Genomic DNA, 25,993 nt, shown 5'->3' on the forward strand with positions numbered 1-25,993 from the left:
AGTACAGCAAGGGGCCACAAAGATGATGAGAGGCGAGATTGGAGCATCTCTCTTACAAGGAGAGGCTGAGGGACTTGGGTCTTTTTAGTCTGGAGAAGACTGAGGGGGGATCTGATCAACGCCTATAAATACTTAAAGGATGGGTGTTAAGAGGATGGGGCCAGTCTTTTTTCAGTGGTGCCCAGGGATAGGACAAGACGTCAAACTTGAACATAAGAAGTTCCTTCTAAACATGAGGAAGAACTTCTTTACTTTGAGGATAGCAGAGCACTGGAACAGGCTGCCCAGAGAGGTGGTGGAGTCTCCTTCTCTGGAGACATTCCAAACCCGCCTGGACACGTTCCTGTGCAACCTGCTCTGGGTGGACCTGCTTTGGCAGAGGGGTTGGACTAGGTGATCTCCAGAGGTCCCTTCCAACCCCATGTGATTCTGTGCTCCTGTGCTCAACAGAAAGGACACACCAGTTCCAGTCCATACTTCCAAAGCTGAGCTTTCTTTGGCCCCCAGAGCAGTGGATACACAGGACCAAAACAGAGGACTTGAAGAGAAAGAGGTAGGAAATCAGTACAGGTACCTGTGAGAGAACAGGGTGTTGGGAGATATACAGTTTGTGACTATTAACAGTGTGAGGCGAGGGGGGCTGCAGGCATGCTGAAATATTGACAGGCAGACCATCTGGCACTGTCGTATCCCCGTACAGCATGACTGCTCCTGTCCTCTCCCCTCCGCCAGGATGAGCCTGGTCCAGATACTGCAGTCTCTGCCATCCAGACTGGATGAGCGCTGATGGAAGTTCATTTCTGCAGCAGTCCTGTCTCAAGGCACAGGGCCAGCTGGGTGCAGCAAAAACAAAAAGGAAAAAAAAAAAAAAAAAGAAAGAAGAAAAAAGGCTGCTGTATGTCCAGATATGTTCACCCAGTTAGGCAAGGCCCAGCAGCACTGCAGGAGGACAGGAGTCAGCCACTCGGACCTGCAAAAAAGTCAAGAAACAACTCAGTGGAGGATTTAACAGGGCTCCATTCAGCAACCCAAGTACGACACACTTGCAGTCATCTCTGCAGATCCCACAGGTTTTCCCTTTCTTCTGCTTAACCTCAGACACATGGAGCAGCCCCTGCGCGCATCAATACGCACGTGCAGGAATGAAGCAACTGAGTCAGACACTTCAGGGAGAGGATTTTCTCAGCCATCAAGAGGAAGACAAGACAGGCCCTGGCTAAAGAGCTTTGCTCCAACATGAATTCCTGGGAGTGGAACCATGCTGGGAACTCATCAGTCTTGGTGAAAGGGTGCAATCCCCGCCACGGGTCTGCAGCCAACCTCATGGTCCTCTGATCCCGCTCCACTCCCAGCTGACAAAAATCCAGATTTTTCCAGAGGTGTACAACAGCACCACTACTGCTTCCTCCTGCCTTCAGCAACTGAATGGGACATGGGTTTACCCACTGGCTGCATGGGGGAGCTGCTCCTCCACTAGATGTTTCAGACAACTAGAGCATTGGGCATAGCCAACCGTGTCAGACAGCCCTTCCTGGCCCACTCAATATACTCCTGTAACAAACACACCCTGCAAACTACAGCCTCAGTAACCAGCTGTGTTTCCAGCTGCTAAGACCTTGTTTAAAGTCTTCAGACTGCTGCTTTTTCTTATGTTCTTAGCCTTGGCTTCGGCTCATTGCATCTGCTAGACCCCCAGGACTCTCTGCCCAGCACCCACTTCTGATAAGTGCCTCTCTCCACAACAGTAAGCCACTGCAGCTGACTACTGTAGCGTGCAGATATGTTTCCTGATAGTCCTCATCCACTCCAGCCCCAGGTCTCTAACAAACTGTGAGCTCCCTCCAGCAGCCTTGTTGTTGTACTGCAAGCACACTGGGTGCCGTAGGTGCTGGGAACCCAACTGTATGCCGATTTTTCCTATTTTCCTGGTCTTTTTGAAGTCCTGGAATGAAAGCTGGTCACTGCCTTGTTTTTCCTGCTTTTTTTCCAGGTAGTTGGTGGCCAACAGATACTCCAAGTGGAGCAGAAAAGGAAGAGCCCCTTTGCTCCTCCATTTCCCAGAGAAGCTGCAATTGCTGTCTGCCCTCCTGCGTGTTGTCTCCTCTTACCGTGTCACTTGGGCTCTACATGTTGAATGGAGAGAGCTTGACAGCCGTTCTGTTCAGAGGTGTTCAAGGCAGTGGAAGAGAACTGCAGTGAGAAGCAGAGATAGCATTAGGGGAGCAGTGACTGGGACACTGGCCACATCACAGCCCCTTCTGTTGTGGACTTTTCTTTGGGCATCTCAGCAAACCTCTCCCAGGGTCTCCCCCAAACCAGCACTTCCAATGAACAGTCTTGATCCCAAATAAAACCCGTGACCCAGGAGCTAGGAAACAGAGTACTCCTTGTGGAAACCTCCTCTCTGCTGCCCCTGAGTAGGGCAGCTCCCCACATCCCAGGGTGGCCATGGGTGGCAAGGCTCAGCAGAGGATATGCCCCAGCTCACCTGCTGGATCTCCTGCATCGCCAGGCGTATGGAAGAGTGGAGGCGAGGGAAAGCTCGTTGGCTGCCCTTCTTGACTGAGCTCGGCTTGGTCCTACTCTTGTCCTGGCTCTCTTTATTCTGGGAATTCTTGTTCCTTCTGAACCACATGTGTGTGAGAACCGCGGCTGCTCCTGACTGCAGAGCCCGTTGGCTGGTGGAAGGACCAGAGGGGTAGGGCTGCTTCTCTGGGTGGGCCTCTCCTTCGGCTTCTGGTGGACCCAGCCTGAGGCACTCCAGATCTTCATAATCCAAACTCTCACTACTTTTCTGAGCGAGGGAAGAATAGATTCAGCAGTGCCTTGCAGACTCTCCACACACCCCAACAACACAACGAAGAGGAATACCCAGCTGTGACCACTGCTGATGTTCAGGGGACAGGGACCTGTCCCTTGAATCCACCACCAGGACCAGAGCCTCCCCCCCACCCCAGGACTCCCCAGTGCCCAGCTAGTGAATGCAAAAGTGGCCAAGCTACTTGGCAGAATGGGATACCCATAACAGGAACACAAAAGAAAGATGCTGCTGCAGCAACTCTGCCTGCTCAGGGCACGGTCCATGCCCCATCCTCTTTTCCGGCTGCAGATCCTCGACATTCACCTGCCCACAGGGAACAGTCAGTATCTCCATGAAGGGCTGGATGCCCACAGTCTGGTGATACCGAACCAGTTCGGTAAGGGAGGCGTGGGCCCGGTCTTCCCCCAGGATGACATAGCGTGCATTGGGCTGCATCTCAATCATGTAGTGTCTGCAGCGGCCTTCGCCCCTGGGAAGATGGACAGACAGAAATAGTGATGGCACGGGGCCCATGTCATTGCTTTCTGCACTTGTCTCAAGTGCAAGAAGTGATCAGGAGCCACAGTAACGAATATCACAAAGATGTAGGAGATTCACCACCTCAGAGCATCACACGCTATGCCAATAGGTGCTGGAAGAGCAGCAATTCCCCCAAAGTCTGTGATGGGAGAACCCTGGCAGCCAGATACAAATCCCAGCAGACTGTACCACCTCCCATGTTGCTGTCCACATTAAAACTCTGCCCTACTCCTTGCCTGAGGCTGTACAAAGACCATGCCCTTGCAGCACTCTGATTGCCTCTCCTCAGACCCTCCTCTAGACTCATCTCCTCTGTTCCAGCCACTGCTTCCTCCAGCCTGGTTTGCCCACTCAGCCATATAGCACAGCCTAAACAGGACCCGCACCCTTGGAGCCGCAGCACCCCACCCACAAAGAGAACTGGTTTTTGGTAAAAGACCAATTCTGCAGTGTCTTGTCTGCTACTGCAAACTGCCTGAGGGATCCACAACAGGAGAGGCTGAGCATCATCCTCAATGGACTCCTCTGTGGAGGAGGTTAACTCCTCCAGCCATGCAAAGGTCAGTTTAGGACCTTATTTTTTATTTCTCTGAAAGGAAAAAGATTACATTACCTGTATGTCAGGGTGTAGCCTGGTCGGCTCTGGCTGATCCGTACAAGGAAGCAACCCAAAGGCTTGTCAATCAGCAAGTTTTCAGCTTCCCTGTAAGCAGGAAAGATTTTTTTAAGCAGACTGTGAGCAGCTGCTTCAGTGCAGGGATTCTCATCCTGTCTCATGTGCTACCACAGTAGTGCTCCTAGTCCACAGGGAGGCCAGCACCTGCCCCATGTGTTCCTAGATAAGAGATTTCCAGACTTGGGCTTGCTGGGAGGCATTAGCAGGCTGAGAAGACACAATACTCTCAGCCAAAGCCTCTCCAAGCAGGGCTGCTCCAAACCTGCTGCAGCAGTCTGACGAGTGCAACAACAGCAGCTGCCTTCCAGCAGGCAGCCCATTGCAAAGTCTGGCTGAGAGGAGGAGGCCATGCACATGTGCATTTCCTGCACTCCTGGGCTGACAGAAGAAGTCAGGATGCTGTGGGGCATTGGTGCTTGGCACAAGGTAAGCCTTGGATAAACACCAACTTGGCTTACAGCACTCTGCCTCTCTAAACTTCCTGCTGGATGGAGGTCTTCCCCAAACTCTGCCCAAGAGACAAAGCACCACTTTGTGCTTGTCACGTGCCTTGCTCCAGGCTGAAGGTGACTGCAAATCATCAGCACAATTTGGGATTGCTCTGGCTGCTCTCTTACAAGAGGCTGACCTTATGCTACTGTATGGAGACTTAAATCCAGCAACAGGAAATACCACTTAAAAAGTATCTAAACTTCAGAGTCTCTGGGAAGGATCTGCTACATCCTTCATTGTGAAGTGCTCATGGCTAGCCTGTACTCAAATTCAGTTAGTTTTATCTGCCAGATGCTAGTTCCTCTCCTACATTCTTGGCTCAGTGGACAACAGCATTAATGCTGGTGGGGGCTTTGTTAATTATCTTAACAAAAGAAAAAAAAATGCAGCTACCAGAAAGCTGTCAGCTACTGTAGTGTCCTTTACTCAGCAACGTGCTGTGTAATGTCTCTGAGTAACGTTCACACTGATAAGCTGACAAAACCCAGTGACTTGGGATCTAGTAAGACTGAAGGGGACATGCAGCTCTAACAGAAAAAAAGTGACAAACTGGAACAAGATGATAACGGTGTTCAAATGGCTGGCATGCTTGGCAGCAATGCCCACACACAAATCCCACCAAATAAGGGACACTGGCAGTTAGCAAGCATGCAGCACCACAGACTAATTTCCAGAGAGGGGAGACTACAGACAGAAATTCTGTTGTCTACCTGCTGACCCTGCTGTCTTACTCTTATCTGATCATTGGTATAATAAGCATTTCTCTGATTAACACACTGCTTGGAAAGTCGTGCTTGGTTCAGCCAAGAGAGTGACGTGTGAGGCATATCCAGTAGCAAGATTTCAAGCATTTTAAATAAAGGTTTTCCCAAAAAAGCTCAAGAGTTCACAGTCTCATAAAACGGTCTGTAAGGAGGTCAGGCTTTGTGGATGTCTCTCCCAGCCTACAGAGATGTAAATGCCACATATGCTGCACTGTCCTTAGATGGGCAGAGGTATGAACAAAAAGCCTTCCTTTTCCCATATCAGAGGGCTTTGGGGGAAGCTTTCTATGGGTACTCACTAAAGCACCTCTTAATACTTTTTAAATAAGTGTACACTGAATTCTGTATTCTCCTGCTGTAAACTAAGGTCTCCTCCTGACCTAAATTGAGAGATATGAGCACAGTCATAATGACTCAGACAAAAGTCCATCTTCATTCCATATGAGATCTCAACAAACAGTCCAGAATAGGGTAAAAGCATGCGTGCATTGTGTCTCCAAGTACCTTCCCAGCCTCCCTTCCCTGCCCAGGGTCTGTATTTAGGAACCCACAGTGGACTTATTTCCTATGAGTTTCCACAGTCTTTCTCTGGATCCATGTGTTTCAGCATTTGCATCCTGTGATGGGGAGCTCCAAGCTTCCCCCTAATGGTTTGAAGCTCACAGCCTAAAAGTGAAAGGTTATGCAGGAGCCAAATCTTGGCAAATACAACCTGCAGCCACCGGGTCCAGCATACTCACCTCCGGCTGATCATCCCATGAAGCCAGCTCGGAAAAGCCCCATCATCCTGTATGACCTTCTTGGCCTGTGTCTCTTTGAACCAGCGGAGAGTTGCTCCTCTTTTGCATTTCCTCATTTTTCCCTCTTCTCCGGTCTGTTCGTCCCTCCCCAAAACAGGGCGAGGCACAGAAGGGTCCAAGAAGTTATCAAAAGGAGTAGACTGAAAGCGGGGAGAGGGGAAAACGGGCATGAAAGCAATGCCAAAGGCAGGGGACCTTTGAAGGGATCCCTTTGGTAGTGATCCCATTTCTGAGTCCCTTAGGACAAGATTAGACAAACTATTGAACACTGCTTCAGTTCCTCACAGGTCCTGATCACACATTTTAGTTAAACACAGTAGGAAAGGACTTTCTCACTTTTCATAAGGATGACAATGTTCTCCTGTGACCACATGCAGGAGAACATGTGCAAGCAGAGAGTAGATGAAGCAGGGAACCAGCACACCTGGCTAAGGGTCCCCAAGCAGAGAAAACATTGCTACCTCTGTTAGTTTGCTGCGTGGCCGTGGCACTGGTGGCTGTGACAACTTATCAGGAGGATGGGGACAAGGCTGAGGGCGCCTCTTCCGTGGCATGGGTACCGGAAGGGAGATTCTTTCTGCAACAACAGAAAGGAAGTAGATGAAAACTAGCATCCAAGATCCAGGAGATCCACCGTCCACATGCCCAGGACAGGGAGAGGCTCTGCTGCACAGAGCGTGTGGAAGAGACACAGCTTGGCACTCCTCCCAACACAGCCAGGGAAACGACCTTCACCATGCTGCTCCTGCTCCCCGCAGAGAAAGCTGCACTTTCGAATGGCAGAAACCTCCCTGCCCACCACATTAGGGGACCCCCCAGCCCCAGGAGAGCCAAGGGCAGGCTGTCATCACCTGGAGTTTACAGCACTTCAAGGTGACCATGTCACACGTGGCCAGGCACAGGGGCAGTGGGACTGGGAGGAACTCACTCTGGGCCTCTGCTTCCATCGCCAGCTGCCGGCTTCTTTCTCTCTCTGCCTCCTCCTGTAGCTGCTGCGCCTGAGCTCTCAGCTCAGCCACCAGTTTTAGGTAACTCTTCTTGCATCTGAATCCCCTGAAAACTAGTCAGAGGAAAGCTGTGGTTAGACAAAAAGTGTTCATCATGGCTTTGTCACTCCCTAGGGGAAGCACACTAGGTAATACTCCTTCACCCCATGCAAAGCCCTCAACATTTCAATCACGTTAATATAGAGCAATACAGACTCTACTTGAGCAGGCAGTCAAAAACATGTGAGAACTGTCTTCTACTCTCTAAGCTGTCAGATCATGGGTTTAAAAAAAATCAAATTACAGATCTAAGCTAACAACTCTAATGCCAAGGTACAGGATACTTAGCAAACAAAGTCTCACAGAAGGTCCTCTGTGAACCATCTGTCTCCCCAGTATCCTTGAGACAGCACTCAGTAAAAACAGAGCTCTTCCCTGCAGGAGATGGGGTCTCCTTGATGTCAGCCCACAGGATAACCTTCCCCATAAGCAGCCATCACAGGGTTCATCAGGAGCTCTAGTGACATTGCATTACCCCGCCTACTCTACCAGGTACTAAAGCACATGGACTGAAAGCCACACTTTCTCATTTCCCACTACCCACACATCTTCCCCGTGGATGAGAACAAGGCACAGCATGTGACAGTCTGATGTTTGTCATCCTGTACAGTGCATAGCTGGAAGCTGCTCAGATGCTTCAGCAGTGCAACAACCCATACAGAAGAGAAGTACAACAGAGAAGAACCAGGCAGGAGGACAGTCTCCTCCTCCTGGTTGCACAGTCCTCATGGAGCCTGTTCAGAGGGAAATACCAAACTGCCTACAGCGCCTGCTCTGGAGAAACAAGTTGCCAGAGCAGATTCTACCTGGAAAGGAATGAAAAAACCCACACCAAAACAAAACTTCATCCCTCCCTGCCCATCTGTGTAAGTAGGAATGAGATCTGCTTCGCTTCTTTTTCCTCTCCTCAGTTCAACACCACTCACAAACAAGCCCTCACTCCAGAGGATGGTTACCCAGATCTCGGGATGAAGCCAAACCATATGCTTGCCCTGCTCAGCTCCTGCACACGTGCTTTCCCTTTCCAAGGCTCACCCTGTCTGATGAGGAAGCAGACATCTGCAATAAGCACTCTGACTCCGCGGGGCCTTGACAGAGAGATGGTCCCTGGCCTGTCTTTCTGTAATGGTGGAGCAAGGACCGGAGAAATTTCTCCTCACTCTGGTCTGAGATCAGAGTTGAGGGACTCTCCTGCCCCAGTGCTCACCTTTCTGTATGACAACTGCTGCTCTTTCCAGTCGCTCCACGTACTTCGCCAGCTGTTCCTGATGCCAATATTTAAAGAAAAGTCGTGACTTTCTGTGAAGTTGGGGAGAGAAAGAAGCAGTGAGAAACACAGTTTGTCTCAATCTGCATCCATCGTCCTTTAGACAGGCCTTTCCTATAGCCATAAAGGGCTCCCTGAATGGGAACCAGACAACAGTCTACATGGATAAACTCTGCAGTTCAGGACCCCATTCCCACCAACAGTAATCCACACCTACCCGCATATCCAGCCTGTCAACTCTGTACTTTGGAGTATCTCCAAGCAGCTGAAAGAGAGGAAAAAAGTGAAATAAATAATTTTCCACCCAAAATGAACACTATGCAGCCAGTGGCTTTAGGTGTATAAATGGAGAGGAAGTGTCTCAAAGATTCTGCATTGCATTCTTTGTCCCCTGTCACCCGATCACATTCAGTAACTGGCTGTCAATCTGTGGTACTCCTTGAGGTGCAGCAGGATGACATTCAGAAACATCAGCAAAGGGGTTCCCAGAGGCAGATTTCCTTCAACTCCCTGGGAGGCAGTTCTGCAGAGCTTATTTTATTCTCAGAACTGTTTTTCTTCATTTAATTTCCAAGCCCTTTGGAGCACACAAGTTGCAAGGTCAGCACAGCAAGACTTCCGGGAGAAAGCTTGTTTCACTGAAAATGAATTCAGTTTCATTTTTCAGACTCCAGTAATAAAATTTGGGTCACTCCAGAAGATTCCCAAACACTTGGAAATGAAAGCAGTACTCTTGCTGCACCACACAGACAGCTTCCTCCCTCTGTCTGCAAATCCAGGCTGTGAAATTGTAGTGACACCTTTTGCTAATATCTTGCACAGCAAAGCAGAAGTGGTTTTCCTTCTATCTCAGCCAGCTTCCACTGTGCCACAATCTATATCCATGGCAACTCTTGTCTCAAATGTATCCTATGAATTTTGTGTCTGAAAACACACCATGCTGCCTGTTCACCATCATCTCTCTCTCATCTGTGAGACTCTCTTGACCTTACCTGGGTTTGCAATTCCTTTTAATTCAGAATCGTCCTTAACTTCCAAGGAAGCTCCATAAAGGCTGGAGGAGCTACTGCCAGGAGCGAATTTTCCAGGAGTACATTCAAATCCTTTTCTTAAAAGGCTAAAAAAACCCTCAGCTGGCTGCCTTACACCCTTCATTCTCACTATCAGTCACAGTTGACCACGGCAGGAAGAAGGGACTGGGAAAGTAGAGAAGAGGAAGTGGGGAGTTGCTGCCCTCTTTGATGTAGGAAGGAAAAAGCTGACAGGGTAAGACTGCAGTGCTGGGGGAACATTCGTGTGTGTAAGGAGCAGTCAGGTTCTGAAAGTGCTTAGGGTATATTATGCCCATACACATAAAAAAATTTTGGACCAGAAATATCCTCTGTAGCCTGGAAGGCACTCAGTGCTGGCTGTTTGCTCAGAATTGTTTTCTTCTTCTTCTTCTCCCATGAGACCATCAGGAAAAGGCCTGGAGAGGCACCTGGTAGCTGTGCTGAGCCCCTGCCATACTGACTCCCTAAATTGAGTACCTTAGCCAATTCTCATTCCACAATATACCACAGCTTTGTAGCAACTGAATTGAATTGCTACACAGCAATTCTGGAAAGATTTCCTTCATCATTGTACCAAATGCTTTTTAACCACTGACTGTCTTTGCCTAGGAGTTCGTGTTCCCCATTACCACAATACCCCATCCTCACTTTGTTCCTTTTACTCAGTTTGCTATACTACCTTGAGAGCAAAAGTCTCTGAAGAGCAAACTGGATTGCACATAACAAAGGAAGGGTTCCTACCTTTCTTTTGTGAGGGAAACACCTGGTTTAATTAGAAGAATTCCATATCTGTGAAAAACAAATCAATTCAGCAAAGTAAGAGCACCATCCTTGATGTGCTGAGGTGATCCATGTCACCCTCATAGTAAACAACAATGAATTACTGTCTTTCCCACTCAGCCTCCCACAGCAAACAACCCCATGATCTCGGGCATGATAACTTTGAATAGGCAGTTTCACTCCCTGCCCATATCTGGTTACCAGGGTCACTTCCTTAACAATATCTAACACAGAATATTCAGAGGTTTTAACAAACCTTTCAGCAAATTCCTCAAACGAGGGTCTCCAGGAGAAACCATCTCTCCGGATACGGATTGTCTCCAGCAGTCCATTGTACCGGAGCTGAAGCAGCACCACAAAGAGAAACAAATAGAAACAGGGCATTAGGACACCAGTTTGCTCCTCTGGAGTCAGAAACTCCTTCATTCAGCCCTAAACTTCTTCAATTCAAAATGAAAAAGCTTCTTTCTGAAAATGTTTCCTTGGTTAAAGATGGAATTTATCACCTCCTGTAACTTTGATGATTAACCAGTCTCAGTTAAAAGCTGGAAACCATAAAAAACAATGACTGAAATAACTTCACCTTCCACCCATGGATACTAATTTGCCTACGCCCCTTAGAGGACAGCCTTTTACTTCCAAATCTGGACACAGAAGTACTTTGAGGCATGGATGAACTTCCCTCTTAATCCTCTCCTTTGTTATATATATTAACCAGGCCACAGAGCTTTCTGAACTCTTCTAAAAATTTCAGTATTCTTTGAAGTGTCTGGAATTCAGACCTGACACAATATCCAAAGACAGTCATATCAGCACATATCAGCTCATGTCAAAGCGATCCCATCTCGGCTTCTATTCAAAGTTGCCCTGGCTGACAGTTGAGAACAGTTTCTTTCAAGAAGCATCATTTTTCATGGAGAAGTACTGTCTGTACCAGTCCACATCCAGGAAATGTAAAGACATGCAAAGTATATGACATGCAGATCTCATTGCATTCATGAAAAAGAAACAGGAGAGAACTAAGACTGCAAAACCTGGACTTAGCAGTCTCTGACACAAAACCAGCCAAGTAGCCAGAACCTACATGCACAAAAAGTGGGCCTGCTCTTTCTCTCGCAAGGGGAGACTCAGACTGGCCAGCTTCCAGCTATCTCCACAGCCTTTTGGTGAGGTCTGCCCTCCCCACTGAGACATGGCAGAAGAACACTGCTTTTCCTCACCTGCTGCAGCACCACCTGGTTGTCCACCACACCTGGCTCCTTCTGGCTGTTGGGCTTGATACAGCGCACAAAGTGGGGGTTGGCAGAATACATCCTCTCCATGAGCATCATCAGGGAATGCTGGTGAGAGTTGAGAAAAATCAACAGTCCAGCAAGCTGAAGCACTGCCAGAGCCCGACATGCAATATCCCACCCAGTGAGAACTATTTTTACACCCCACAGCAACTTCCCAGACTCTGACAATAACCAGGTGACTCCCACCATGATCAGCTGTGCTTGGCACCCAGAAAAAACCCTGTCTAGATGTTGGATGCTATAACTACGCTTAGCAGCCTCACAAAAGCTCTTGCAAAAACATCACTGCACTCATCTCAAGGGGCACTGCAGAGCAGCAATACTTTACCCGGAACTGAGCTCCGGCAGACTGTTTTCGTGTGCTGTTGAACTTGTCATCTGCTCCTGGTATGACCTGAAACCAGAACCAAACAAAAGGATCACCCTTGGAAGCAGCGCTTGACTGCCATCCAAAGAGTTCTGCTGGAAGGCAGATGGCAAAAAGGGGAAGAGAATAGATTTAAAGGGAGGGAAGACAAGTTAAACAAATCAGCAGAAGCAAGCAGAAAAACTGGCCAAAACCAGGAGAATTTGTTGCAAGCAGATTACTGTCTGGGTCTTATTTTTAACCAATTTCCTGTCTGCTCTCATTTTCAGCCAGTTTCTCAAATAATAAATATCAGGTAACTATGCCATCATTAACCCATTGCCATGTGGACCTGAAGTGCAATACCTTGGCTTTCACATGAGGCATCAGTGTCCCTGTCCTGGAGATAGTGGCTGGAAGGACAGAGACAATTGTTAAATTTGTAGCTTTGTTTGCAATCAACCATGTCTAAGCATTCAAAACCTCACTTCACAAACAAGTATCCCTACAATTACTGAATCACAGACAGGGCATTAGGTTTCACCATGTGGAAATACAAGGAAAGAGCTAACGAAAAGGAGAAGAAAATGCAAATATATGAAGCATACAATGCAGGCAATATTATTTTCTGCCACTGAGAAGAAAAGGCAATCAGGTTATTGAACAACCCTAAATGACCTTCCAAAGAAGTATCATCAACAGGCATCTAGAAACAGAGAGAAAAGTACAAATAGCAAATGGGAATCTCACGTACAGCAATCAAGATGGGAGGTTATATAAAGTCATTTAGCTTAAAACTAATTCAATGACAAGATGAGAAACTCAAGGAAGTTGAATTTACTGAAGGATCTAATTACAGTCTTGCACACCCTCGAGGCAATGGTCTCATGTGAATCATAGAATCACAGGATAGCTGAGGTTGGAAGGAACCTCTAGAAGTCAGCTGGGGCAACCTCTTTGCTCAGCAGGGGCACCTAGAGCAGCTGCCCAGGGCCTGACAACCAGTCTGAGAACAAGTTATCTCTGCTGTTTATGAGCTTTCAAAGAGTTGGGACTAGAAGTATCTTCAGTAACAGCGTGGAAGTGGTAAGGATGAAAGATACTAATGAGTAGAAAAGCTGAAAACCACAGTGGAGAATATAAATGAAATTTATCAGTTACTTGTAAATCCCAGAAAGTGGGACTGAATAGGACAAAAAAAAAAATATAATTCTGCACCAGAAGCACTGTGTTCAGCCAGACAAATTCCAAGGAAGCATCCACCTGACTTTTCTTTAAGTGTTTACTTTCACAGAAGCCTTGAAGACTCTGAGAGCTTATCAATAACTGGAAGAAGTGAGTGTAGTGGTGGGAGAGAAATAATAAACAACTTCAGAGTTCTTTAACAAGTTGTACCTGAAAAACAAAATGTGTTTGAAAAGGATAATCTCTACACTCATTGCTTGTGGCTTTCCAGCACTGTTTTCAGTGTGAACAGCTAGAAGCTATGACCATGTCCAGCTTAATTTCTATGAAAGAACAGAGCATATGGAAAGGGCCAGTGGAGACAGTCCTGCACTGGCCCTGCAGAAGACGAGCTATCTGTTCTGAGGGAAGACATCTGAGCAATGGATAATTCTCTGGAAGAGGATAGATACAACCCTCCTTGCTTTCCAGGGAGGAAGGAACAGCTCCGACAGCCTGCTATATGCCAGCAGCCCCACTCCAGGCAGCAGCCTTCCCATAGTCTCCCTGCTGTGAAACACATTCACAGCACAGGAGCCTCATCCCCACACTTAAGTCTTGAAAGGTGGGCTTTGATTTCATGTGGATGCCCTGTCACAGCAGAGGGACTTGCCTTTGAACAGCAAGCTGAGCAAGGGGGTGATGCTGTTGATGAAGAGCCCACGGACGTTGGCTGGCAAGGTGTCTCTGTTCTTCTCTAGAAAGCCTCCAGCAGCATATTGTACCTAGGGGAAAGGGCAGCAAGTCACCAAGGCCAGCAGCGCTCACAGGCTTGCTGTGAAAAACATCTCCACAGCTTGCCAAGAGCACCCGTTAAACTGAACGTACACCTGCTTGCAGGTGAATTCTGTAAATGGATATGCACCCTGTTCCAACGCTAATCCTGAGGAACAGAACCCTGCAGATGGCACTGAGGCGTTAGAACCACAGGAGTGCAGCACAACACTGAGACATACACCTTTTCTTGTTCTCCTTTCCTTGATTATGAAGTTTCATTTACTTTTGATTTATGCTTTACTCTTTTCCTTGCTCTCCCCCTCTTCCCTTTGAATAGACTTACATCCTGTTATGCATCCTCTTGTTTCTCTTGCTCCCTTCCTTTCTCATCTCTAGCTTGGCACCCTCCTTTCTATGTCAGGTGTTATTTTTTGTAAGAAAGAACGCAATAAAGAATTTTTGTAAGAAATAACTTCATCAACAATGGTGGGATGAGATTACTAAATTGCATATTAAAATGACCTGACTTGTTATGTCTGCTCCTGCTCCAAAATTTATCTCAAATCAGTTCAATGTATTTGGGCCAATTCTTTCAAAACTGGTGGCAGTAACGTTACATACATAGTCCTAAACTCCAAGGTGCTTAGATACCATTTGAATGTATAAATAATTGCCTCTACTTTCACCTGGCTGCTCACACTATGTTCCTCAGTGCCTGCATAAAAAATAGTGACGACTCTGCTCTGGAACCCATCAGGTAAAGGTAAAGCCATTAGATTGTCCTTCGATGCTGCACAGTGGACGTGGGGCTTTTATTTCATAAACGGCTATTTTAGGACTAGAGTTCCAACAGAACGATGATGAGTACAGCAGATTCTTCTAATACTCTTTGCTTCCCACAGGTAGTCTCTCTTTCCTCAGGCGTCCTCTACTTCCTATACCTTCTACAGAAATCCTAGTGAATGCTAGGAGGCAACTCCCTGGAAACATATCACTTCTGTTATATCATTGTTGGACCATACGCTCTTTAGCTTAAAAGCCTTATTTGTCAAGCAACACTTTTCCCTCCTACATATGTTACAACAGCATTCTTCCCTCAAACAGTACATACTTTCCCAGCATAGTGAATGATGCTGAAACCCAAAACACGGCCTCGGCCTGGCTGGAAGTGTGAATTCCCCTTGAAGCTGCTGTTTAATTTATCCACAAACGTCTTATCAGTTGCCTGCAAGAAAGTAGATTTCATAATCAAATCATAAGGCTGCAACAGAGACCTGATCAGGACACATGGAAGCAAAACAAAGTGCTGGAAGTGGCCTTGGCTGTGCAGCAGTTTCATACTGTACACACTGACTCTCCACAGGGACACCAATATCATTAGACTGCCCCTGATCTGGCTGCCCTGTCTCATCAGTCACACATGGGGACACTGCTGCTTATCCTGCTCTTTAAAGTCACATTCCAACATAAGAGTTCTCTCTGCAGCCCAAATATTTATCGCTACATTCCCCCCCACTATTTTCTCTGACCCCTATCTATCTCATGCATACCTGAGGGAACGCACTCTGCTCATCCAGAAGAGACAGGAGCCCAAGTGGCTTGGCCAGGAGCAGATTCTGCAGGGAAAGGAGACACATTACACATATCTAAAGCAGTACAGGGCATCCACTCTCACCTACACCACCCTTTGAAGTGGTTCTTCCCAGGTATATCTTCGCTCCATACTAACAAGAGCAAGACTCCTCTCTTGGCTGGATGGAGCAATTCTCTTTTGTCAGTCCTCTCACTCACCAGAATAGGTTCATTATTGTTGAATGTGATAGTCTCCCAAGGCAGCTCTTCTTCCTTATAGGCAGCCTGCTCCATCTGGAAAATGTGCTGAAACAGAGAAAAGATGAAGAGGTTGGTGCACCCCTGAACATCTTTCTTCCCACCCTGAACAGAGGACAGAGGCATGGCTCCCTCACCCATGGCATCAGAGGCACAAGATGAAACTGCTGTTCTGCATGCCCATCCGTAAGCCTGTCAGTTGCTGATCCCAGTTCACAAAGCAAGAATACTTCTCAGAGTGTAAGTGTCCCTGCTCTGCCAACTTTGGCCATTATTTGACCTTTCTGTTCTTTTCTTCCCTGCACCAGTGGCTCCCCTACCACAGCAAAGAAGGTTGCTGCTCTGTACCCTGCTTCACTAATCACCAGAATCCCCCCCACTTCAAGAGGGACAGGGAACTACTGGAAAGAGTCCAGCACAGGGCAACAAATATGATTAAGGGATTGGAGCACCTCCCTTATGAGGAAAGGCTCAAGGACCTGGGACTCCATAGCCTGGACAAGCGAAGACTGAGGGGAGACCTTATTTATGTTTACAAGTATCTAAAGGGTGAGTTGAAGGATGTTGGAGCTGGACTCTTTTCAGTGGTTTCCAGCAACAGGACAAGGGACAACGGGCTCCAGCTGGAACATGGGAAGTTCCATTCAAATATGAGAAAAAACTTCTTTCTGGTGAGGGTGACAGAGCCCTGGAACAGGCTGCCCAGGGAGGGTGTGGAGTCCCCTTCTCTGGAGATCTTCAAGACCCGCCTGGATGCAGTCCTGAGTGATGTGCTCTAGGGGTTCCTGCTTTAGCAGGGGATTTGGACCAGATGATCTCTAGAGGTCCCTTCCAACACTAACAATTCCGTGATTCCATGATTTCTGTCCTTCCAGGCAACAGACCTGCTTTTCCCCAAGCTCTCCTTCATATGCCAGGTAGAACAGGGCTCTGCTTTTTCTGCCACACTAGGTGAGACCACTCACAGCAGACTTACATGGTTGAAGAAGTGCTGGAGCTGCTCATTGGCCAAGTTTATGCAAAGCTGTTCAAAACGATTCACTGCAAAGTTTTCAAACCCAAAAATATCCAAGATACCTAAAAGAGGGAAGATGAGCACGTCACGGAGCCTGCAGACCATCCCTGCAGATAGCTGCATACCCCAATACACAACTAAATCTCCCATTACTCAGCTCTTGTGGCAGAGGGAAACTCCAGCCAAGTCAACAGGGGCACCTCTCCCACAACTCCCCTTGGACAGCTAATTAGGAGAAGCCCCACTCCCACCCCCGGCTCCTCTGCAAAGCCAGAGGGACCCAGAATTTCAGCCCCACAGTTTCTTCAGACCAACCAACTGCTCAGAGCTGGCCAAGGCCCTACACACCTCTTGCTGCCAACTAGTGTCTCCAACATGATCATGTCTTTGATAATGGACCCCTGCATGCAACCTCTGCAGAACTTCATATTGTGCCTTTCCTTTGTTGTGGTTGAGGGACACACATTTGAGGATAGAACAGGGGCAAGGCAGGCAGAACTCACCTATTTCACTCAGTTCCACCTCAGGATCCACGTTCTCAGCCAGCAGCTCATTGATCTTACAGACTATCCAGCCAAATACGCGGCCATATGCAACCTTTGCAATGGAGTCCCGAGCATCTGCACAGAGATAACAACAGTAGCTCACTGAAGGGCTCCAGGGAAAGCAGCAACAATATCTAGTGGTTTATGAAGCTATTTTAAAGATCAGATAAACATCAGATATCTGCCTGATTGTCTTTGCCCTCTGTAAGGTCAAAAAGAGCTCTTTCATTCCAAAATCTTCACAATCTTTCTACAGGATCAGATATGGCACACTAAGGCACTTGTGAGACCACCTGAAATGGAAAAAAATTCCTTTCCAAAAAAGTCCAGCCACTTTTTAGAATATCCAGAGACTCATTTTCCCCTCTGCAGGTCTGAGTATGGATCCCCTCACTGCTAAACCAAGCGAGAGGCTCCAGATCTACTTGGAAAACTGAATGGTTCTGGTCCTCCTAGCTCACAGCTGCCAAGTGTTCAAACGCTGTGGGCAAGAGAAGGATCCAATTGATGGAAAACTTGCTGACGTTCTAAGGAGGAGACCAAATCAATGTGACCTACTGCATGATCACCTGCTGATGGGATATGTCTAGAGAGATGCAAAAGAAGACATTTGGGAAACAGAACTAGCTAATTCCCCATTTCCAGTTTTTTCTTTAATTTATTTTAAGTAATAATCTATAAATCCTGGGATTTCATGCCTTTTAAAAAAATTTTGTAAATCTTTTCTTTTAACTGAATCTTTCTGTGTAGATTCTCTTGGATTATTTTTCTTTTCTTATTGAAAGGCAAAATAACACCTTGCCCTTGTTACTTTAACATACTTCCATTTACCTGACTCCTTCCCTGACACTGTGCTATCTCATTGATTCTCTGTTATTTCTGCATCTACTGCCTAGAGCTCTGCACCCTGCCAGCACTCTGCAACAGGAGCCTTCCCCTCTTTTGCACAAATACCTACAGTTTCCTTCTAGGCTGGACTGAGAGAGAAAGAAAGGCTAGTTCCTTAGTTTCTCATTTAATCTCTGCAGTCTCCCGGAGATCAAACAAAAGCAGCATTCATGGTCCTACATGTCATTAAGAGACTAAACAGATAAACATCAATACACTTGCCTCTGTGCAAGGGGAATGAAGGGGCACAGACAGACATCTCTGTACACAACCAGTTGCACATGTGCGGGGATACCCTTCCACCAAATATGGGTAAGCCTTTCTAGCCAGCACATCTGCAATTCATTATGTTTCCTACCTTCTGCTTGCTGCTGGGTGTGAAAACGCTGAATCTGCTCGCCTCGGGTCACTGACATGGTACAAATAAGGCATTTTAACAGTTCATCTTCCTGGACTCCAAACTGACCCTGGGAAAGAGGAAATAGATGAGGACAGTCAATAGTAAAACCTTATTCTACATGTGGGGATTGTATCTCCTTGCAGTTTTGCAACACCCAGTGGAATGGGGTCATGGTTCAGATTAAGGCTTTTGAGCCCTGCTGTAAAATAAGTATGACTGTTAACATCTCGCAGCACTGGAGTCAGATGAGCGCTCTAAGACCTGCGTTATCCCTGCAGTGACCAAGCTCACTTTTGTCCTCTATTAGATACTTTCTGTTTTGTTCTCCCAGCGCTGCCACCTTTCACCTTTGGGAGCCACGCCAGTCCCGGCTGGACGGTTTAATGACTTACTGAACAGCACCACATGGAGGTGACTGTGCAGGTGCTGAGATGTTCTGATCTTCAGCAGATATCAGAAGTCACAGAAACCCACAAGAGACGGGAAACAACAGGAACTCAGACACAACTGAACCCCTCAGAAAACTGCTTTAACAGGAATTCCCCTCCCGTGGGCAAAACCAAGGAGCAGACTTGAAGTAAGACAAAAACGAAGTTGGCTGCTGAACAGATGTAGGTGGTCGTTTCAGGTATGGCGTGGGAGGGAAACAGGCAAAGAGATGGGAATGAAACCAAAAACCAAGGGTGCTGGGATTTCAAACAGGTCAAAATAAAAAGACACAGAATAGGCAGAAGTGTTACACTTTTCTGTTCTGTGTTGTTAACAAAGCAGGATAATGTATCCATCCCACATAGTAAAATCACAGAATCACAGAATCACAGAATCTTCGATTCTGTGATTTTACTATGTGGGATGGATACATTATCCTGCTTTGTTAACAACACAGAAATGGGATGGTCCTGGGGAATATACACTTCTTAATCTGTGATAATTTCATGTGAAATAGTAGAAAGTTTAATTCTGGATAACCAAGAAAAATTGATAGCAGTTAAGGTGATATCCCTGGACAAGATCTGCTGAAAACATAGAATTAGTGTTCAGATACCATACACATGAATTTCTCCAATGCATCATCACACTTGGTAACACATAACATTTAATTTTAAAAAGTTTATCTTGCATGAAGCCAACAAGGCAAGTGTGGCATTGCTGTATGCAAGATATTGGTTCTAGACACGCGAGAAATAGAAGCTGGGAAGCACCTCTTTGGGAATGAATAGCAGTGAACACAAACGCAGTTGTGGGGTCAAACTATATATTTCTGGAAAAAAATCCTTGTTCTTCAAAAACCTTCACACTCGGAGGCAGTAATATCCTCTGCCATCTCTGGCAGTAGCAGTCACACTCCCTGCCCTAGTGGGAACTAGCATCATACCCACAAGGTTTCTCTCATCTCTTGTGACTCACCGCTGCAGCCTTCAGCCATCCCCGGGAGGCTTCACTCACTTTTACAGACCCATTCCTCTCCTCAGGCTCAAAGGTCACATTGCCCAGAGACAACACACCAGCCAAGATAGCCTGCATGTCCACTTGCTCCTGAAACACAAAATAAAGGTGATTGAAAACCTATCAGCATGTAGCATATATGACTTGGAAGCCTCAGAAGCTGAAGAGTTGAGGGAAAGGCACAGGCAGCCTGTGGGAAAAGGCTCTACTCAAAGTTTGACAGACTCAGGTGTCTTGGAAGCAAAATGGAAAATCCAGAAAGGAGAGAAGGATTGAGCCTCACAACAGGAGCCAGAAAGAAACCCCAGGCCTGCAGGATGCAGAGATGGAAATTACATTACTGCAGAACTGACCTGTTCTTGGAATCCCACCATGTCAAGGGCATTGCACACCTCTTGGTACTTTTGCTTCCAGCGCTGAGCTACATCCTGTGTACCAAATCGTCCACTTATGTACCTGAGAAAGTGTATATCCCATACAAAACCATCACACAACCAGCACAGCCAGTCCTGCCCCAAAGGAACAAAGCAGACCAGCAGCAGTAGACGTGAAAGGGAAAGAAACTTTTCCAAGGTAATGCAACAAAGAAGAGACTCCAGACCTCCCAGCTTCCATGATCTCTTCATGCAGCTCCATTCAGATCCCACTCCAGCTTCCATTTGTTTACCTGTACCAAGCTCCACAGATAGAGCCAGAGGGCATCAGGCTCCACTATGCTGCTCTCTCCTCTATCCCCCATCATGCAGACTAAACTACTCTTTGAAGTACCTGTAGAGTGAAGGATCCAATAGCCCATATATCTCCTTTTCCTCCGAAGACAGTCCAGCAAACATGTAGTAGAAGATATGGAAATTCCTCTCTCCGGTATCTTGTTGCACTACCCGTGACTTCTCCAAGAGGTACTCACTCAACTTTGCACCTCGTACTGCACAAAAGAAGGTGACAAGGTAAACTTCACAGTTAGGGCTGAACTGAGCTGTCCCACATCTCTTTTTTGGTGTCTAAAATAGCTTTCTTGCGTGCAACACCCCCTAGGCTGCCTAGCACCCTGGAAATGGGCTTCTCCATGCTTCCTCCCGTCATCTTAGAATGTCTGCTCACCTTCTTTAGCAGCAACCAAGGCTTCTGGCACCATGGAGTATTGATGATACTTTCTTTGTACTGCTATCCCCATATCCTTCCTGTACTCGCACACCGTCCAAACCCAGGCCTCATCCTACAGCTGTGGTTGCTGTAAGTTTTTACTTAATTGCACACCCTTCCCACAGGGAGTCAAGTGTCAAAATTTCACCCTCCACAAGTTCTGGCTAATCAGCCCACTCCCTCTGGTGCCTAACCATCCCCCAAACTAGTAATCACCCTTGACTTTACCCGTGTTCTTCTGGAAACGCAGCTGTATGTATTTTCCAAAGCGGCTGCTGTTGTCATTCATCACAGTCTGGGCATTGCCAAAAGCTTCAAGCAACGGATTTACCTAAAACAAGTGAGCAAGCTGAACAGGCTTTCTTCAAATTCAGTGATCCAATCTAACTTGCTGGGAAACGTTTAACTTTAGCATTTACTATTCAGCATTCAGCTGGAATAGGAACCACTCCATGAGTACTTAAGAGAACCAATTTTATCATATCCTGGATAAAGGAACTGAAAGAGGCAAATAGAACAAGACCAAGCAGCATGAGATGACTGAAAATAAGCACAATCAAGCCCAGTTGATCTCAGACAGATCACTGACTCATTTGTTAAAAGATAAGGTTGATATAACAGGTTTCCACAAAGCATCTGACATGCTATCACTAGATAATTTGACTGCTATACTGCACTAAACAAGGTAAATATGGCACTCGGTAAATGTTAAGCACAGTAACTTAGCTACTGAAATTTGTAGACAGCATATGGCTTGGGACAGTGAATTACAAAGAAACTAACAGAACAATCAGACCAGCTTGGTGAACTGGGTGCAAATAAGGTCACACAGCAATTTTTTCCACATTTGAGCAAAGAATGCCTCCCCAACAACGATGCCTTAGGGTACACGCTGGACAGCCTGCTGAACACAGCTTTACAGCATGACGCTGTAACCCCAAAAGTGCACATTTAGCCCTTGAATATATCTACTGGCATTGCCAGTCAGGTCTTTTGGGGCCCATTAGGCCAGGGACTACGCAGTGCACACACAGCTATCCTGCTTTCTGAATCTGCTCAGGTTCAGAAGCAGCTTGGCAGTGTGGCCCAAGTCAACCCTAAGTGGAGCCAACAGCTATATCAACATCATATTCCCACAACAGAGCACAGGCATTCACCTCCGCTCTGCCATAGATACCTCAATGAATATGTGATTCCAGAGCCCAAAGCACAGCAGAGTCTTTGAATGGCAAGGTTTTGGTAGCAGGGAGGCTACAAGGGTGGTTTCTGTAAGATGCCAGAATCTTCCCCCATGTCTGATAGAGCCAATGTCAGCCATCTCCAAGACAGACCTGCTGTTGGCCAAGGTCGAGCCATCAGTGACAGTGGTAGCCCCTCTGAGGTAACATATTTATGAATGGAAAAAAAATTGCTGAACAACAGCAGTCAGAAGAGAGGAGTGAGAACACATGAGAGCAACAGCTCTGCAGACACCAGTGAAGAGGGAGGGGCAGGACGTGCTCCAGGCACTGGAGTAGAGATCCCTCGCAGCCTGTGGTGAAGATCATGGTGAGGCAGGCTGTCCTCCTGCAGCCCATGCAGGTCCACGGTAGAGGAGATATTCACCTACAGTGTGTGCAGGACCCCACGCCAGAGCAGGTGGGTGCTTGAAGGAGGCTGTGACCCTGTGGGAAGCTCACGCTGGAGCAGGCTTCTGGCAGGACCAGTGGAGAGCCTGTGCCTCAATAATTTTCTGTCATTTAAGATACCACTACATGCCCAGCAATGAGCATTACTGACCTACCAGCCCTTCTAATTTGTGGTCAGCTATTTCACCATCCTTATCCACTGTCTTCTTATGTGTCTTCTATTTTGCTCCCTGATGTTCAATGGTGATTCACCAGCATGCTGTCTGAGCCTAACGCATGCTGTCTTGCAGCAGTGTTGCTTCTGCATCTTCAAGTACCATCCTGTAATGACCTACCTGAAGGATCTGCTGCTCCAGCTGTGAGTTGCCTTTGCATAGGTACATTATGTGCTGCAACAGTAGCTTCGTACTCTCTGTTTTCCCTGCACCGCTCTCTCCACTGCCAAGAAAAAGCAAAGAAAATTCCAGCAGCTGTAAAGTTCTGCCCCTTATGCCTTGGTGCCCCATCACACATGCCTTGGTTTGTACCCACACAGTGGGTTCCATGAGGTCCTGATTCCTCCCCAGGGTAATTTTTCCCCATCTGCAAGGGAGTAGAGATATGTACATGCTGTCACTTCTGGATGGGGTGCACTGGACAGACCATTTACTCTGCTTCTTAATTAAAAAATATATCTAACTTCTGGAAAACAATCTCCTTCGAAAGTGACCTGATACATCAACAACCCCACCTGTGGTGGTGTCAAGAGCTTCCTCATTCTTCAAAGAGATTTGCCCCACCCATCCATCCATCTCACATCCACAACTGAGTACTTGAGGCAGTGCAGCAATCTCAGATCTCAGGCTCTTCTCACATTTACATGCATCAGCTGGTTGAGAACACAGGCACATGGCCACAGATCTGCCCGCACACCCACAGCAGCAGAGGTGCACGTCACTCTGCCGTCACGCATACCCAGCTCCTCCGCCTCCAAGTCAAACAAACAGCACTTGGAAAGCACATTTTCCCCTCTCTCAGGAGGCAGAAAGTACAATCAGTGAGACAACCTGTCCTTGACTGACAATATCATACTGGCAGAGAATTTCAGTGTATGCATAGAAAGAAAAATATGCAGGAAATGCTGAAGGTATTCTTGAGGGCAATCTCCATTTCCACACCTGACCTTTGAGCATCTGGTGTGGCTTTACTGCTTTCTAGCTCCCAGTGTGCTTGGGATCAAGTATCTGTCATAGGTGGCTCTAACTCAACTACTATGACAGATACCTGACCAGAAAGCACAGATTAGGCCATCACCACCTGAATATGCACAAAGAGAATAAGACCATTTTGACAGTTGAGAACATGCCATCCAGACAGCACCTCTGCTCAGTGTGTAAGATGTTTTTTTTGTTTGTTTGTTTCAGTGACTTCCTTCCTCCACAAAAGCACTGTCAGTCAGTACGCAGCCAGCAAGTTCAAACTTGTCGTTGTACCCTCCACAACACACAAGAGCTTCACCTGGTCCTGCAAACACTCCCTGTGGCAGGTGTGTAACTGCCCCAGGCTGTGAAGAAAAGCAAAGTCATCTCCAGGAGACCCAAGTTCTGTACCATAGCATGCCCAGGCTGTGACTAATATCCGATGGGACTGCAAAGGGCAAGAGGAGCCAGTGGAATTTGTGTCACGGGACAAGTTGATTGCAATGAGCCTTTATCACCTGCAGGCAGCTGCTGTGTTCAACATCAGCCTCTGCAACATGCCACCCAGACTTCCCAGACTAAGTTGGAGAGACCAAAGAGACCACAAAGGACAGTAGATCCTGCTGTGTCCTGTGCTGTTCTGATGAACTGTGGACTAAAAGGAGTGCCTTCCTCCTCCGCCCCAACTTTGCTCATGCCAAGTAATCTCATTAATGAGCGTTTCACCACTCATAGAGAGCAAAACCATGAACTTCCTGTGATAGCAACACATAGACCAGTTAATCGGGTTGCAAGATGCACAGGAGTAACTCGGGTTCTCACCTCTGAGACCACAAACTGTTGGTATAAAACAATCAGATCACTGACTTCCTGACAAAGACCCACAAGTTACTCTTTCTTGTCTTCCATCTTGGGAGATGGAAGACATTCTATGACTGTTCTCCATCCCTAAGAGCCCTACTTGAAGAACCTCTTCCACTTGCTGACTCCACAGTCACCACTTCACTTGAGCTTCGTGAGAGCACTCCATGTAAAGCACAGGTGCTGATGGCTTGTAGGCTGGTGAAATGTGTGGGGCTGGACCCTTGAAGTCAGCTCCCAGTCACACCACAACTCTCAGCAGTGATTCAGCAAGTCATTTCCACACCACGTAGACTGAAAATACTGATAAAATGATCAGAAGGCCAATAAAAAGAATGAAAAATTAAATCGAACAAGCTGGCAATTAACAGTTCAACTGAGATGACATTTAAACTGTTCTCTATAACCCCAGAAAAGGCAGACAGTGTTTTGCGGCTTTCTCTGCTGGCTGATGCTATCTGCTGCCCCGCACAGTTTCAACAGAACAATAGTGACATCATGGAGTAAAATGCTCATGACACTGGTAGGCTCTTTGGTTACACGAGCTCATTTTTTTCCCTTCTACTGCACAGAACTCCCCGTGACAATAAAATTTTCCCTGACCAGATTCCCAAAGGTCTTTGGGGGAAAAAAAAGCTTCTGTTTGTCTTCCTGCTGCTCTTTCATTATACGTGGGAAAAGCTCCACTTGGCAAAAACAGGTCCCTTCCACTACGTACAACCTTTATCACAGCAGTCAGAGTGGGAATTGTTTCACTGAAGAGCACCCTACGGCTTCCCCCAGAGCTGGTTAGATCTTTCCAAAGCCACATCCCTCCAGAAGCAAACTCAACATATTTAGCTGCCTTACCAGCACCAGCAGCTGAGCCACTCCACAAAAAACAGCTTTGTTTGCCGACCACGATCTGCCTGCCCTCCTGTCTGGGAGGAAGAGCGATGGGTGGCAAGGGCTGCTGGGTTTGGGCTCACCAACAGTGTGGGAGATGAGCTTCGCCCAAAGCTTTGGTGGGGAGAGCCCAAGGAGAGTTCACTGGCCACCATCTGGACCCCCAGCCCTGCCTGGCTCTGGCGAGCCCCCAGCCCGGCCTGGTCGCCCACCCAGACCTCACCTGATGACGATACACTGGTTCTGTGGCCCACCGCCCCGGTGGCCCTGCATGGCGTGGTAGGCCCGGCTGGCCACGGCGAAGATGTGTGGTGGCAGCGTGCCCGTCTGGGGGTGCCGGTACCGCTCGGAGACCTGCGGGGGGGGGGGGGGGGA

General features: G+C 47.3%; 1 protein-coding gene across 2 annotated transcripts in view; it reads right to left on the bottom strand.

The window, feature by feature from the left end:
- Positions 1-474: 474 nt before the first annotated feature.
- Positions 475-25,993, bottom strand: part of LOC106894879 (unconventional myosin-VIIa-like) — a 26,219-nt gene continuing 700 nt past the window's right edge. Inside the window, exons 3-30 of one of the 2 annotated variants that reach the window (XM_014953867.1) lie at positions 25,842-25,972; positions 23,030-23,132; positions 21,295-21,397; positions 20,692-20,848; positions 20,277-20,379; positions 19,885-20,013; positions 18,436-18,544; positions 17,148-17,264; positions 16,606-16,706; positions 15,591-15,677; positions 15,350-15,415; positions 14,911-15,024; positions 13,696-13,807; positions 12,225-12,271; positions 11,841-11,906; positions 11,438-11,557; positions 10,474-10,559; positions 10,179-10,226; positions 8,603-8,650; positions 8,326-8,417; positions 7,001-7,132; positions 6,534-6,649; positions 6,013-6,212; positions 3,954-4,043; positions 3,125-3,290; positions 2,489-2,794; positions 2,109-2,190; positions 475-970 (exon numbers count right to left, since the gene is read on the bottom strand). In XM_014953867.1, the coding sequence (XP_014809353.1) occupies positions 2,113-2,190; positions 2,489-2,794; positions 3,125-3,290; positions 3,954-4,043; positions 6,013-6,212; positions 6,534-6,649; positions 7,001-7,132; positions 8,326-8,417; positions 8,603-8,650; positions 10,179-10,226; positions 10,474-10,559; positions 11,438-11,557; positions 11,841-11,906; positions 12,225-12,271; positions 13,696-13,807; positions 14,911-15,024; positions 15,350-15,415; positions 15,591-15,677; positions 16,606-16,706; positions 17,148-17,264; positions 18,436-18,544; positions 19,885-20,013; positions 20,277-20,379; positions 20,692-20,848; positions 21,295-21,397; positions 23,030-23,132; positions 25,842-25,972 (3,027 nt within the window). In that variant the 3' untranslated portion in view covers positions 475-970; positions 2,109-2,112. Of the gene's footprint in view, positions 971-2,108; positions 2,191-2,488; positions 2,795-3,124; positions 3,291-3,953; positions 4,044-6,012; positions 6,213-6,533; positions 6,650-7,000; positions 7,133-8,325; positions 8,418-8,602; positions 8,651-10,178; positions 10,227-10,473; positions 10,560-11,437; positions 11,558-11,840; positions 11,907-12,224; positions 12,272-13,695; positions 13,808-14,910; positions 15,025-15,349; positions 15,416-15,590; positions 15,678-16,605; positions 16,707-17,147; positions 17,265-18,435; positions 18,545-19,884; positions 20,014-20,276; positions 20,380-20,691; positions 20,849-21,294; positions 21,398-23,029; positions 23,133-25,841; positions 25,973-25,993 lie in introns of those variants that run through there. The other variant, XM_014953868.1, reaches the window with a different exon arrangement.

This window comes from Calidris pugnax, unplaced genomic scaffold (assembly GCF_001431845.1).
Source record: "Calidris pugnax isolate Ruff unplaced genomic scaffold, ASM143184v1 scaffold178, whole genome shotgun sequence".
In the NCBI taxonomy this organism is placed as follows: domain Eukaryota; kingdom Metazoa; phylum Chordata; class Aves; order Charadriiformes; family Scolopacidae; genus Calidris; species Calidris pugnax.